General features: G+C 40.7%; 1 protein-coding gene across 1 annotated transcript; it reads left to right on the forward strand.

Annotated features, from left to right (window-relative positions):
- The first annotated feature begins 224 nt into the window (after positions 1-224).
- gja4 (gap junction protein alpha 4) lies at positions 225-7435 on the forward strand. Its single transcript, XM_004084520.5, has 2 exons — positions 225-404; positions 4715-7435. The coding sequence occupies exon 2, from the start codon at positions 4725-4727 to the stop codon at positions 5871-5873; it is 1149 nt and encodes a 382-aa protein (XP_004084568.1). The 5' UTR covers positions 225-404; positions 4715-4724; the 3' UTR covers positions 5874-7435.
- The last annotated feature ends 5760 nt before the right edge of the window (positions 7436-13195 follow it).

Here is a 13195-nt window from a genome sequence, read left to right on the forward strand (position 1 = left end):
GCTTAATTGTTCACAAAAATGAGCAGCTTAAACAGGACTACCTTTTTCTTTTTTATCTTTGCATAATTTTCCACCTCCTTCTCTTTCCCTAACGCCTGTAACTTTTAAACAGCCGGAGGCGAGCAGCATTCCCATGCAATTAAAGTTTCTTTCCAACCAAATTAGAGGCCTAATGTCCGCGCATGCAGAGCCACTCTGAGTTCATCCGTCACGTTTCCTGGAGCAAGTTCCTGAGGGAGGGCCGGTTAGGAGCAGCCATGGGAAAGTTCTCCCCACTTTTTCCGATTACTCTGGATCTTTTTAAGGAAAGCAGGCCGGCAAAGCTGCAGTGTGTCCGCAGCCGGGGAGAGGAGAGACTCTGAGGGAACCGGGTGAAGGAAAAAGCCGCTTCAAGGCTGAGAAAGGTCAGATTGGGTATATTTAACTCAAAACTCAGTTTTCTTTAGCTATTAAATGTATATATTTTAATTTTTTCATTATTTGTTTTTCTCTTTAGACTTGAGTAAGTTTTACCTAAAAATGTGTATGTTTAAATTCACAAAACGGAAGTAAAATTGTCAAAACTTACTTTTGTTTAGGGTCTGAACAATTGAAGCTGCTTGGACTTCACTTTTTCATCTGCTTTTGCGGCGTTTGAGGTTTTGTGGCATACTTTAAAGACACAGCAGTAGTTCCCCAAAGAGGATCAATGCAGCTCCGTCATTGTTATCACATCCTTCGCTGACAGTCTATTGTCTGTCTCATCCTGTCAGAGAAGCTGCTGAAGAGGAGCTTTTTCCTCTGAGGAGGAAAAATCACAGGAAAAAAAAAAAAACAGCAGAAGAATAAACAAATAAATAAGTGTCAGCGAAAACGGCAAACTCTACACACAGGATGTTTGTTTGTGGCTGTGAAACCTCCAACTGTTTGCTTTGTTGTGCATTATTGATGACTTCCAGCGCCTGTTTTCCTTTAATCCAAAAAAAAAAAAGGTTATCACATGAAATCAGCTGAATGATTGTTAGCTTGAAAGGATGTGGCGCTTTGCTGTAAAAGTCTTTGCCTCCTTTTTTCCACTCTGTTTTCTTGGTTTTTGTCATGCTCTGTTTTCACAGATGGGGTTTTCACATATCAATCCATGATTTTGGTGATTATCTGGTCATCTACTGTGTCACACTTCTAATTTCTCCCTTGTTTTTACCACGTCTCACCTTAAATGTTTAAAAATCTTTATGTTCCTGCCATTAAGCCCAGTCTACTGCACGTCTGGGTCAACACCAGCATCTCCTGATAGTCAAAAAAGGCCTCTTTTGCCATCAACACTCGTTATTTCTGTTCTCTTCTAATGCTAACTATAATAACATGTGTTCTTGCTCTGCTTCTGTGCATGGAGGCATTTCTTCTGATATCTTTATGATGCAGAGTTGGAGCCCACCCTAACTACGCCATGAGCTCATGGAAGAACTATAAGAAAAAAAACAACAACTATTTTTTGGGAGAAAGATGAAGGAAAAAAGGAAAAACACTCATTTGTAAAAAAAAAAAAAAAAAAGGCATATTAACGTTGTGGTTTAGAAAACCCTTAAAGAGGCTTTCAATGGAAAGAAAACTTTGACTCTTGGGTGTGAAGTGGTGCACTGGGCCAGCCTGTTGTGCAGTACAAAGGAAACAACTGTTCAAGGCTCGCACAACAACCACAAAAATGCTGTTTAGTTTAGAGATGTAAAAGGAGATTTTACCTCCTCTGCCTAATAGCTTTGGTTTGAACAGTTCTCCTTCTGTCTGAAATGAGCTTGTAAAACTTTATTTGTTTTGGGAAGTGTGCAACATGGGTTTTAGTCACGCTAACTAAAAATCAAGAACAACTTGCCAAATTGCAGTTCTTTTAAGAATTCCTGTGTTGATTAGAACTTTAATATATTCCAGTTTGCCCCAAAACTGATATTATTGGGTTGTTGATGTAAAATTAAGTAAAGATAAATGATTCAGACAATGATTTCTCTGCAAAGCTTTCTGGGAAAGGATTGCCTTTCTGCCTTTGGACCATGGTCAGCCTGTCCCAAAAGAACTGTTCCCACAGAGTGATTCTTTTCTTGCCATCAGCACGCTCCATTGTTGTCCGTAAAGATGTACAACAGGCGGACAACACCAACTTTTAGTCTGAATTGGGCTGACTTTCGTTTCGCTGAATCGCCGTCGTCACCGTCTTGTCTGGAAGTGACCTCACTGAAGCCTGACTTAAAGGCTAAATATGAGGACAGGTGATCCTGGGAGTTGTTGGAAGATTGTTGTAGAGCTGAGGATTTGATGCTCACTTGAAAAGAAGCCACACTCCATTTCGAGTGCTATGTAAGGGTCAATGCCTGACCAAGTGTCCATTATCAGAAATCAACAAATGATACAGAAGCCTGAACCGTCCAACGAGAAGTGAAGGATGGTTGCTTTCGTGAAGTCCATTAATTTCTGATAATGGACTGAAAGGTTGAAGGGCATTATCGTCCTTATACCATGGTCACTTACAAAAGAAATACATATTTGATCAACTTTTAGGACTCTATTCTTGTTTTTTTTTTGTTTAAATCGCATTTATACAAAAAGTGGACGGCGTCGCGTTATCATGTTAATGGCTGAGCTGGCACCAACCTCAACTGCAGCGGCAAAGGAAAGCGATATATCTATGCTGATCATCACAGTGGGTTAAATAAAGCACCAGTTCAGAGAAATTTCACATCTTACAACTTGTTTTCGTCCAGATGATGAAGCAAAAAGTTTAAAGAAGCCATCGCAGTGATATAGAACATTTCAGCTATAAGATCTGAACTTCTTTTAGAGGTGTGCATTATAACTTTTTAATCCACACCCAGCAGCCAATCATAATACAGTATTCACCCGGACAATGATATAATACTGTTTAAGTAAAATGTTGTACATTCAATGGTACCTTGTTTTATCACGGTTCAACTTTTGCAGTCTTGCTTATCCACTGATATTTATCTGAGCAATTTTGCATATTTTTTGTGTTTCCTTGTCTCTTTTAACACCGCATTGTGTTCTCGGTCCTGATTGGCTGTTGACATTGTCAATCAATCCTCTGTGCAGAACACATTCAGTTTGCTGCATTTACATAAATCTTTGATCGGGAGCAGCTCTTTGTTTTCATAATATTAGACTTATTTTACTTTAAAGGTTTGACTTTGAGAGGTTTTACAGCCTTAAAACATCTACAATTGTACTTTGTGGATTTCATATATCACTGGTTATTTTTAGAGCCTAATCTCTGCGATAATCAAAGGAACACTGTAAACCATAAAAATGTACTAGCAGGAAATTTGACACAGGTATCAAATTTAGCCACTGAGGTGCATCCAGACTTTGCGAAATGCCAGTGTTTCTGCAGAACGGTGGGCGTCCATCAAAAATTCACCTCCGAGGTATGGGCAGGACTATTGGCATGACGTAAGCCCGCCCCACTTCCCCTCCTTGTTGCAGAGCAGAGCAGGGAGCTTGTGGCCCGCCAAGTGTATTTTCTATGTCACAAATACAATCTTTTTCAAACTGCATTTTTTCATCTGCTCCGGATTCACAGCTATTTGAGGAAATGAAATACTCAGAAATGCATTTTTAAGTTAAATTTTTTTTATATTTGTCCGCTGTCATCCAAAAAATTGCCACAAGAACAAAATAAAAAAAACACAAAAAAACATTATTTTCATCAGAGTGGCTCCTTAATAGTAGAGTATAAGAGTGTGAAGGTATGCTAATTGTGGTTCCTTCTGAACATTCCATTTATAAAAATAATATTATTTACTTTACTGGAGCTCATTTTCTTCCAACCTAACCTTTTGTGCATTTTCCACACTATTTTAGTGACTAAATCTGTGTTGGTAATCTCTGTACCCATCATCTTTTGGAAGTAACTTTTAGACAAAGTCTGATAGACATTCTCTGTAGTTATAATCTGTTTATTCAAGTTTATTAGGGCATGTTTAGAACCACAGATAAATACAGGATGGAGCACATCTATAAAATTCACAAGGGGACTTCATGAACACGTAAATACGATTTTTTTTTTGTGCTATCCCAAGGGGTCCAGATGACCCGATCCTTACATTGACATGTTATCCCTCCCATGACAAAGGTGGAGAGGATTCCATGTAACCCATGGACACCAGTGAAGATCACAAATCATTGAAGAAAAAAGGTTCACCGCACTGTCTAGTGGGTCTAGATGACCCAACTCCCAATGTTAAAGGGCCTAGGATAGCACAAGGGTTCAACTGGGGATCTTTGATTAGATAGATAGATAATGACTTTATTTATCCCACGATGGAGAAATTCACGTATCTGTGGCAGCAAAAACAACATTCATAAATAACAGCAATTATATGTGAGGAGGGTTTGCTCAAATATTAGCTCGGGTCTCAACAGGTTAAAATGGATGCTTCAGTGGAAAGGGCCTTAACATCCTACATCTGCAAACTACATCATTTACAAAAGTAAATCATTATCATTGCAAAAACATTAAAAAGCCTTTGTGGTGTAAATAAAACATGGCCCAAATAATATATCAGGAAAGAAAAATAGGTGTGTTGCTGTGTTGTGTGCCATTTTTTGACGGTCCGCCTTGTAGTGCAGAAAGTACGGAGTGTGTCCCAAAATGTACCTGTGCACTTGTCTCTTTTTTTTCTCCCAGGTTGGTTTGATGGATATCAATTTCATCTTTTTCTTCCTGTAGGGAGCAGAGGATGCCCAGAGCTGACTGGTCCTTTCTGGAGAGTCTGCTGGAGGAGGGCCAAGAGTACTCGACAGCTATTGGTCGTGTGTGGCTCACCATACTGTTCCTACTTCGCATGTTGGTGCTGGGAACCGCTGCGGAGTCTGCATGGGATGACGAGCAAGAAGACTTTGTTTGCAACACCAAGCAGCCTGGATGCACCTCTGTTTGCTATGATAAAGCCTTCCCCATATCCCACTTCCGCTACTTCGTCCTTCAGGTCATCCTTGTCTCCACTCCCACAATCTTCTACTTTGCATATGTGGCTATAAAAGTGAAGGAAAATGACCAAAAAAACAAGGGGAAGGAGGAAAATCAGGCAGACAAAGGCCATAGTGGGAGAAAGACGGTTAAAACGGTGGTAGAATGCAATGATAACAGCAAGTCTGGAAAAGATAAGATGGAGGGGGATGGCGAGAAATGTCAAAAACCGAAGCCAAAGGCTTGTTCGGAGACTCCTAAACTAAAAGGCCGGCTTCTGGGAGCTTATGCATTCAGCATCCTGCTAAAAATCCTCCTGGAGGCGGGATTCATTGTTGGACTTTGGTTTCTTTACGATGGCTTTTTCATTGCGCCAAAGTTTGTGTGCACACGCTCACCGTGTCCCCATACGGTGGATTGTTTCGTCTCTCGCCCAACAGAGAAGACGATCTTCACCTTCTACACTCAGCTGATCGCCGCCATATCCCTGCTCCTCAACCTCATAGAGCTTCTGCACCTGCTGGTGCTGGCCATTTCGCATCGGCTGGAGAAACGCTGCCGTGCCCAACACCAGGACTTCCTACCTCGATTTGAGCAGGTACCATCCAGACTGAGGACTGCTGGACTCCCAGTGGGGGCGTCACAGGCCAACAGCACAGGAAGTCATATCAGCCTCCCCATACAGGGGGAGGGGGAGGTACAAAGTGACCCTTGTGGAAGTTGCACTGACATGACAGTGGAAATGAACTGGGAGCCGGCGGAGGCTGGAAGCGACCTGCTCCCCAGCTATGCTAACTGCATCAAGCCTATGAGGAAACCGCGTCAATACAGATGTCATTATAAGAAACATTCTCCGCGAAACGGGCAAAACCAAAAAAGTGCAAATAGGAGCCCCTCAGAACAGAAACATTATGTCTGAGAAAATGTGTTTCATGCAAACAAAGCCTTTGTTGTATCTGAATTTTAGCACTTTTGTTTCTGTTTTAAATGTTGCACTGTGAACTCAAAGCCTCAAAGGTGTTTATGGAAAAGTCCTCTATTCAAGCTAAAAGAAAATGAGCATTTAAAAAAAAAACAGGGACGTATTTGGATTAAGTTGCCTTTTTTTTGTTCACATAATGCTCAGGGGAGATTTCTACTGTTTAAGTGTTTCTGCAAGAAAATTCAAGCTCAGAGTTTTTTTGTGTGACCACAGAGTTTTGTGAACCCTCCCTTCCTTCCCGATGGCTCTGTCCTCACCAGGGAATGTGCTGCTCTCTGATCATGCTCAGCTCCCGGGAGGATAATTGCTGCATGGATGCAGGCACGCATGCATGGACACACACAATATCTGTCTTTCCTTTACACCCAGAAAGTTCAGGTCAGTTAAACTGAAAATGTGGGGGGAAAAAAACCCAGTGTGGGATTTGTGACCTAAATATTTCAGCTATGAGTGGAGCATAAGGGAAAGAGACTCACTAAACAACACTATGGAAACGTCCAGGTTTGAAACCAGAATCTTATAGATAAACCATTGACTGTATATGAGAACTGGATTGAGTGACTCCTCCCCCTGGCTTTTTAAACAGGAGGTAAAGTAGCTGATGGCTCAAAGACGCCAAAATCCCATAGACTTCTATAGAGACACAAACAGCTGTCACTCAGTCATTCTGTTGTCCAGTATAATCATTCTTGATCTGATAACTTTTTTCAAAATGTTCTTGATGATCCTCATTTTATCCACATTTTTTCTGAAAGTGAAAGTTATTCAAGCTATGAACTGGCCAATCAGATGTCTCAATAAAAGCAGGCGATTTAAAGTTGAACATTCCAAATGTCTGATTGACAGATTCTCCAGAGCCCACTTTCAAATGATAGGGGTGTGGACTTCCAACAAGCTCACTTCTGATTGCATAAAGTGGTGGGAGGGACCTGGCTCCAGACAAGATGGCGTCTGACATCATTGGCTAAAGCGGAAATGACACAACTTACCCTAACTCTAACCCAAAAGTGTTCAGAATGCTAAAAACAAAAAAAAAAGATAAACATTAAAGCTTAAAACAGTAAGAAACAGTAGCTGTTAGGGTCGCAAGTTAAAATAGAGGTTTTTTAAGCGATCTGGGGGGGCTTTCAGTTCCAGTGGAGGACCTCCGGTTCTGTCCATTGATGTCTGCAGCCAGGTCCTTTTGACAATGGTTGTCATCGAAATGATGATTCAGATTGACCAGGACCAATCACTGCTTACCGTAATGTCCGGCCCCAACATGGCGGTGTCCTTATCACAAAAAAATAAGCAAGTGATTTTCTACGGTTGACATCACACTCTCTCCATTCAGTTCTCAGACACAGTCAATGGGATAAACAGAGAACTTGTTGCTACTATTGATTGCACATTAAGTGGACTGAAAGCGGTACAGAAATGTGCATTGTGAAAGAAAAGAAACTGCATTTGTTAACTGTTCAGAAACTTTTAGTATTTATTAAAGAGAAAAATGAAGTTTATATGGTTTATGACAGATTGTCATATGACATAATCTACTCCTTTGTTTGCTCTATTTTCCTCATTTTTGTTGAAGGAAAGTGATTTTCTGTGCTTCAGTTCCAACTATCAACATATTGTTAGAATATAAACAAAGCCAAACCAATGTGAGAAACGAATATACAGTATATTTGGATGTCTTCAGGTCATAAATGAAGGGAAAATGTTTACAATGTTTTGGTTAAACTTAAGATACTTGTGTAAAATTCAGACAAGTTGGTGCAGTATTTCATATTTTGTTTGGTGTGCTCTGACTTTTACCATATGGAGAAGCTGATAAAACCCAGACCTTTCCTCTGACAAAGGTTTTCCTCCTGAACAATGTGTGGAGCCATACGTTTATTCAGAGATGTAACGGCAGAAGCTCAAGTACTACCCAGAACTGTCCCAGTGACGATGAGCAGTAATCTATAGCAGGAAAAAGTAAGCGAACTTCCAGAACAAACAGCTGGGGATGAGCATGAGGTCAACCGAAAACTAAAATATGAAAACTGATGTTGGGCTTGATTTTCCTGCGGTCTACCAAACTCTTACACAACTGGATGATTATAGAAAACCTCAGTCCTTAGAAAGGAATCTTTTTTTTTTATTTCCAACCCACGTCAGGGAAATGTTGGCGAGTTCTGTTTAGGAAATCTGTCCAAACAGCTGCCCAGTCCAACACCAGCTCTCCACTGGCAGCCATGTGCAGCTCTGTTATCTCAGTCTACGTGTGCATGAGTCCGTGCGAATGTGTTCACAAAAAGCCAAGAGGTCAGGGAACAGATGGCACATGCTGCTGACCCGTACGGGCCCATTTGCTGCCAGCCCACTAACAGAACTTCTAGCTGATCCTTCCTCACAGATTGAACTCTCATCTCCTTATCAGCCAGAAACTACAACTAAAAAGTACAGGACATTTGCTGCCCTGTGGGATGAAAGTCCTGAGAGGAAAATTATGTTGTAGGTGATTTTAACATGTTCTTGTGGCATTTTCTTACAATGGAGGACATATTTCAAGCTTGAAATTGCATTTCTCCGTGTTTCTTTAATCAAATTGTTGTGAATTAGGTGCAGACAGAAGAAAGTGTGATGTACAGGTTAGTACGGCAAGCCACAAGCTCCCTGCTCCACTACACTCTGATGCATCTTCTTGCAGACAAATAGATCCATGAACGTCTTTGTTTTCCTCGTCTAAGCTGGCATCTGGATCAAATCTGTACGGCCATACAGCAACAATATTGCTCACCATTTCTGTTGCACTGCTAATGTTAGGTTGGGGTTGTGTGGAGCCGTTAGCTAGCGGGAGAGCATGCAGCAAACAGAATGATGATGGGAAAGGGGGCTGGCCTTACTTTACTCTAACAGTCCAGCCCATAACTAAGAGGTGAATTTCTAATGAACTACTGCTGCTTTGCAGAAACTATGGCCTAGAAAACGACAGTTTTTTTTTGTTTAGGCTAAAATTGCAGAATCATAATTATTGGACCACGGGGAGCACTTTGACGATAGATCAAAAGATGATCGGAGTGAGACTTTATGGGAAAAATTCATATTCCAACACTCATTGGTTAAAAATCTGCTATTCATTTTTTAAAAAGCTCACATAGATGAAGAGAGGCATCAGTAAATCTGGAGGAATTTTTTTTTCGAAAATGAAGTGAACAAAATCCGAATCTAAAGCACTTTAATCCTCCCACACGTGGGAAATTTGAGTAAAGAGTAAAGTGCCTGGAATGAGCTCTTCTGAAGGAGTCTATAAGTCATCTCCAGCGGTTTAGTGGGAATGTCAGGGATCAGATGCCGCTGTGACTCTACTTCCTGACATTGTCAAAGTCATTGCTGATGCATTTCCTTTCCCTGATAGAGAGCCAGACATTTGTCTGTGTACTCACAAATCATGCAACTAGAAGAATTTATTTTCAGCCCAGACATGTCTGTGTTCTGCATGGGAACGAGGACTTTAAGCATTTTTATTACCAAATGGTCTATGTTGCCTTTCCTTTTGGTATCTTCAAAAATAACTAAATCACCTGCACAGATATTTTAAGAATGTCAGGCTACAAAGTTCACCTCATAAAACTCTTGATTTCACATTCACACTGAGGAAAAAGTCACCAGCAGGTCCTAAAATAGCAACTGCCAGGCGGATAAGTTCCTGGAAGTGAGATAACATCTCCACAATTATCTGCAATCTGAAGGATGGAAGGAATCATATGACTTTCTCTACCAAACTCCACTTTTTATGTCTTGGTGTTTACGTTGAGTCTGGTTTGTTTGAGGAAAAGACAAATACGTGCTGACTGTCTTTGTTTCTTTTGACATCTGCTCAAACAACACGCACATGTGGTCTAGCTGGCATGTTCATAACAATGTCTTCCTCCCACGCCGTGCTCCAAATTTGACTATTTATTCTGCTCGGCTAAACAACACAGCGGAAACTTTGAAACTTCCTAAATTTAAAAAGTATACGGGAAGTGAGTTTCCTTCTTTTTCCTGTTTCTGTGTTGTTAGGCCCTTGGGACTGAATGATAGGGATTGTTTTTTTCTGACAATGGCGCTATGGCGGGCAGTGCTGTATTGTTGGCCTGGTTTCATGACTGCTCCATCAAAGACCAGTGGCGGATGGAAGGAAACAGGCAGATGTAAAGGCAGATGTAAAGAAGCAACTGTGTGTGTGTGTGTGTGCGTGGGTGTGTGCGTGTGTGTGTGTTTGTATGGGAGGGGTGTCGCTTAGGTTCATTAGTAGGTCATCCTTCAGCTTTTAATTACCTATATAGCTGAAGTTGTATAAATAGTTTTGATGCTTCAATATGCCCTGATGTGTGAGTTTATTTTCACTGCTTTGTAATGAGCAATATATAAAAAATAGGTGAAGCTTTGGTGAAATTCAAATAATTATTGTTAGCGTCATATTACTTTCTCTTCTGTCTAGAAACTGCACTTGTATTTTTAGAAAATAATACCAGACCACATCATTTCATACTCCCATGCGTTTGAAACAGTTTTTGACCACAATCCTTAAGATTTGTCTAAACCACACTTTTTAGTTTGAATCTTTTTTTTTTGTTGTTATTTGACTTATTTCAGTGTAAACAGTTAGTATCTAAGCAGGTGTTGCTAGATTTTGTCATTTCTGGATTTTACACAAATGTATATTTTGAAACAGGAATTGGACCAAGTCAGGTTCGGTCAAGGCCAACACCCTTTCATTGAAAGAAGAAGGGACATGTTGGCCTTCCAGTAAAGCAGAAGGCTCTATTGTTTACAGGGTGGGGGGGACTGTTTGCAGCCAATCCAGTCAGGATGTCAAATCAGAGTTCCTTGACAGAAAGAAAAGCCTGCATCACCCATCCTCCCCATCATCCAACCAGAACAATGCAGCACCTCCCAGCATCCCCTCTGGGTTCCCCGGAGCTGCAGTTCCCACAGTACTGTCAAGGTTTTAGGAGCCGGGCCTTTGGGACGCCACCGACCCGTCCTCTCATTGTTTCCCAGAATAGACGCACACCTTTCCCACACCTAAATCCTCCGCACGGCTTCCATTTTTCAACAGGAAATGTCCACCTGGAGGTGAGTCTGTCTTTGACTTCCAAGTTCAACTAGATTGGGGGGGGGGGGGTTGGCAATGCAACAATGACAAACCTTCTGCAGCAGAATGGCAGTGTCACTGGCAACCTTGTTATTTTTTTTAATCTGCTGTCCAGAAAACAGAGTGAACTGCTTTGTCTTTTATGATTGGCCACAAAACAGGACAGAAGTTTTGCTTCTTAAAACCTTTTATACAGTGGCCCTGAAGTCTAAATCACAACAACGAATCACTCAACGCAAAAACACATCACATTTCAAAACTGAAATGAAATACGTAATAAAAATGAAACGTTAGAGAAAACGAAAGTAATTTCCAGAAATGAAAATGAAACAGAATAAGAACCCAGACAATGTAGGTACTATGGGACATCACTGATGGGATAATGATGTTTGATTTTGATGCTTAAGGTTTTTCAAACCTCCGGCTTCCTCCCACCGTCCAAAAACATGCTTCTTAGGTTAATTGACAGCTCTAAAATTGTCCAAAGGTGTGAGTGTGAGAGTGAGTGAATGGGTGTGTGATTGTGGACATTGTACCCTGCGACAGACTGGCGACCTGTCCAGGGCGTCTCATGCCTTCGCCCACAAGTGGCCGGTATAGGCTCCAGCAGCCCCGTGACCCCGAAAGGGAAAAATGGAATAGAAAATGAATGAAAAAAAAATGAATGAAAGGTTTTTCAAATGCGTTTTAAATGTCCGCGTACTCATAAAAGTTTCATGGTTAGTACGGAGCAGATCCTGTATGGCTTCATGACAAATAACTTTCAATTAAAGAGATGTATAAACATCATCAATGTTTTGTTTTGTAACCCTTGTGTCATCCTAGGCACTTTACCATTGGGAGATGGGTCATCTAGACCCACTAGACAGTGCTCTGAACCTTTTTCCTTCAATGATTTGTGATCTTCACTGATGTCCATGGATTACATGAAATCCTTCCACCTTTATCCACCTTTGTCATGGTAGGGAGAACACGTCAATGTAAGGGTGGGGTCATCTAAGACAGCACAAGGGTTAACATTTCATTTTGAATCACTTTTGAATTCCAAAATGTTTAATTAGTCTTTTGTTTCATATTTTTTTTAAATTCTAAAATATAATGTTTTCTTTAATTATTGTTTGTTTATAATTTTTTTTATATTTGAGGTCACCCTGGTTTCTCAAAGTGTGCATCCTCAGAAAAAGCGTCAGGTTTATTTCTGTTGTGAGGTTGATCTGTTTGGGTCAGGTCCTGGTCAGAGTTTCTAAAGGTGTGAATACTCGTTTCTCTTTCACCTGTCTTCACATAACGCCTTCCTCCCAAGGATAGAAAAAAAAACTGACTGAGATGTGGCAAAAAAACAAACAAACAAACAAATAAGGTAACAAAAGGTTCAGAAGTTCACAGAGCCCACCACAACATCCGACTGTGGAAAAGTGTAGGATACATCTCTGGTGATGCAGAAGACCTTTCACTTAGAAAGAACATCAGCAGTTCTGATTACGTCATCTGGTGTGGATCTTCTCCTGCTTCCTCCCACAGTTCAATGACAGATTAACTGATGAAAAATTCTTCCTGTGTGTTTGTGATGCCCTGTGACAAACTGGTGACTTGATTACCCAACAGTACCTGGGTTGGAACCAACAAACCTGTGACCCCAAAATGGATTCAGTGGGTTCTGAAGACAAACACATGGAAGTAAAATAGCTGTAATTCTTTTTTTTTTTTTAACAAGTGAATGTTTTTAAAAAGTTCTCTAATAGACATCTAAAAGTATCACAAGATTAGATGTCTACAGGTAGACGTGTAGGAGACCATTATATGCAGATATCTATCACTAGACATCTAATAGAGTAACACAATTGAGCAACGTCCTGTAGACATCTACACTAAAGGTATATTAGGTGTATTAGGTATATTAATAGACATCCTGTCTAGTGAGTAAAGACTGGATGCTGTTGAGGTTCTTGAGACCCACTTGGATGATGGTATTTTTGGTGTTTTTAACATGTTTTTGTGGCCTTTTCCAGATAATGGTGGACCTTTATGCAGAAAATTAAGCTCAAATTTGTTTTTCTTTATTCAAATCATTGTGAACCAGGGGCAGACGGAAAAAAGGCAGTTTGAAAAAAAAGCGTATTTATGACGTAGCAAATATGCTGGGCGGGCCTCA

The sequence above is a fragment of the Oryzias latipes genome, chromosome 11 (genome assembly GCF_053564925.1).
Source record: "Oryzias latipes strain Hd-rR chromosome 11, Olatipes_Hd-rR_3.1".
Taxonomy (NCBI): Eukaryota; Metazoa; Chordata; class Actinopteri; order Beloniformes; family Adrianichthyidae; genus Oryzias; species Oryzias latipes.

Bases quoted from the DNA above. Each gene is read 5' to 3' on its own strand.
- gja4 (XM_004084520.5), top strand. From the start codon at position 4,725: ATGCCCAGAGCTGACTGGTCCTTTCTGGAGAGTCTGCTGGAGGAGGGC.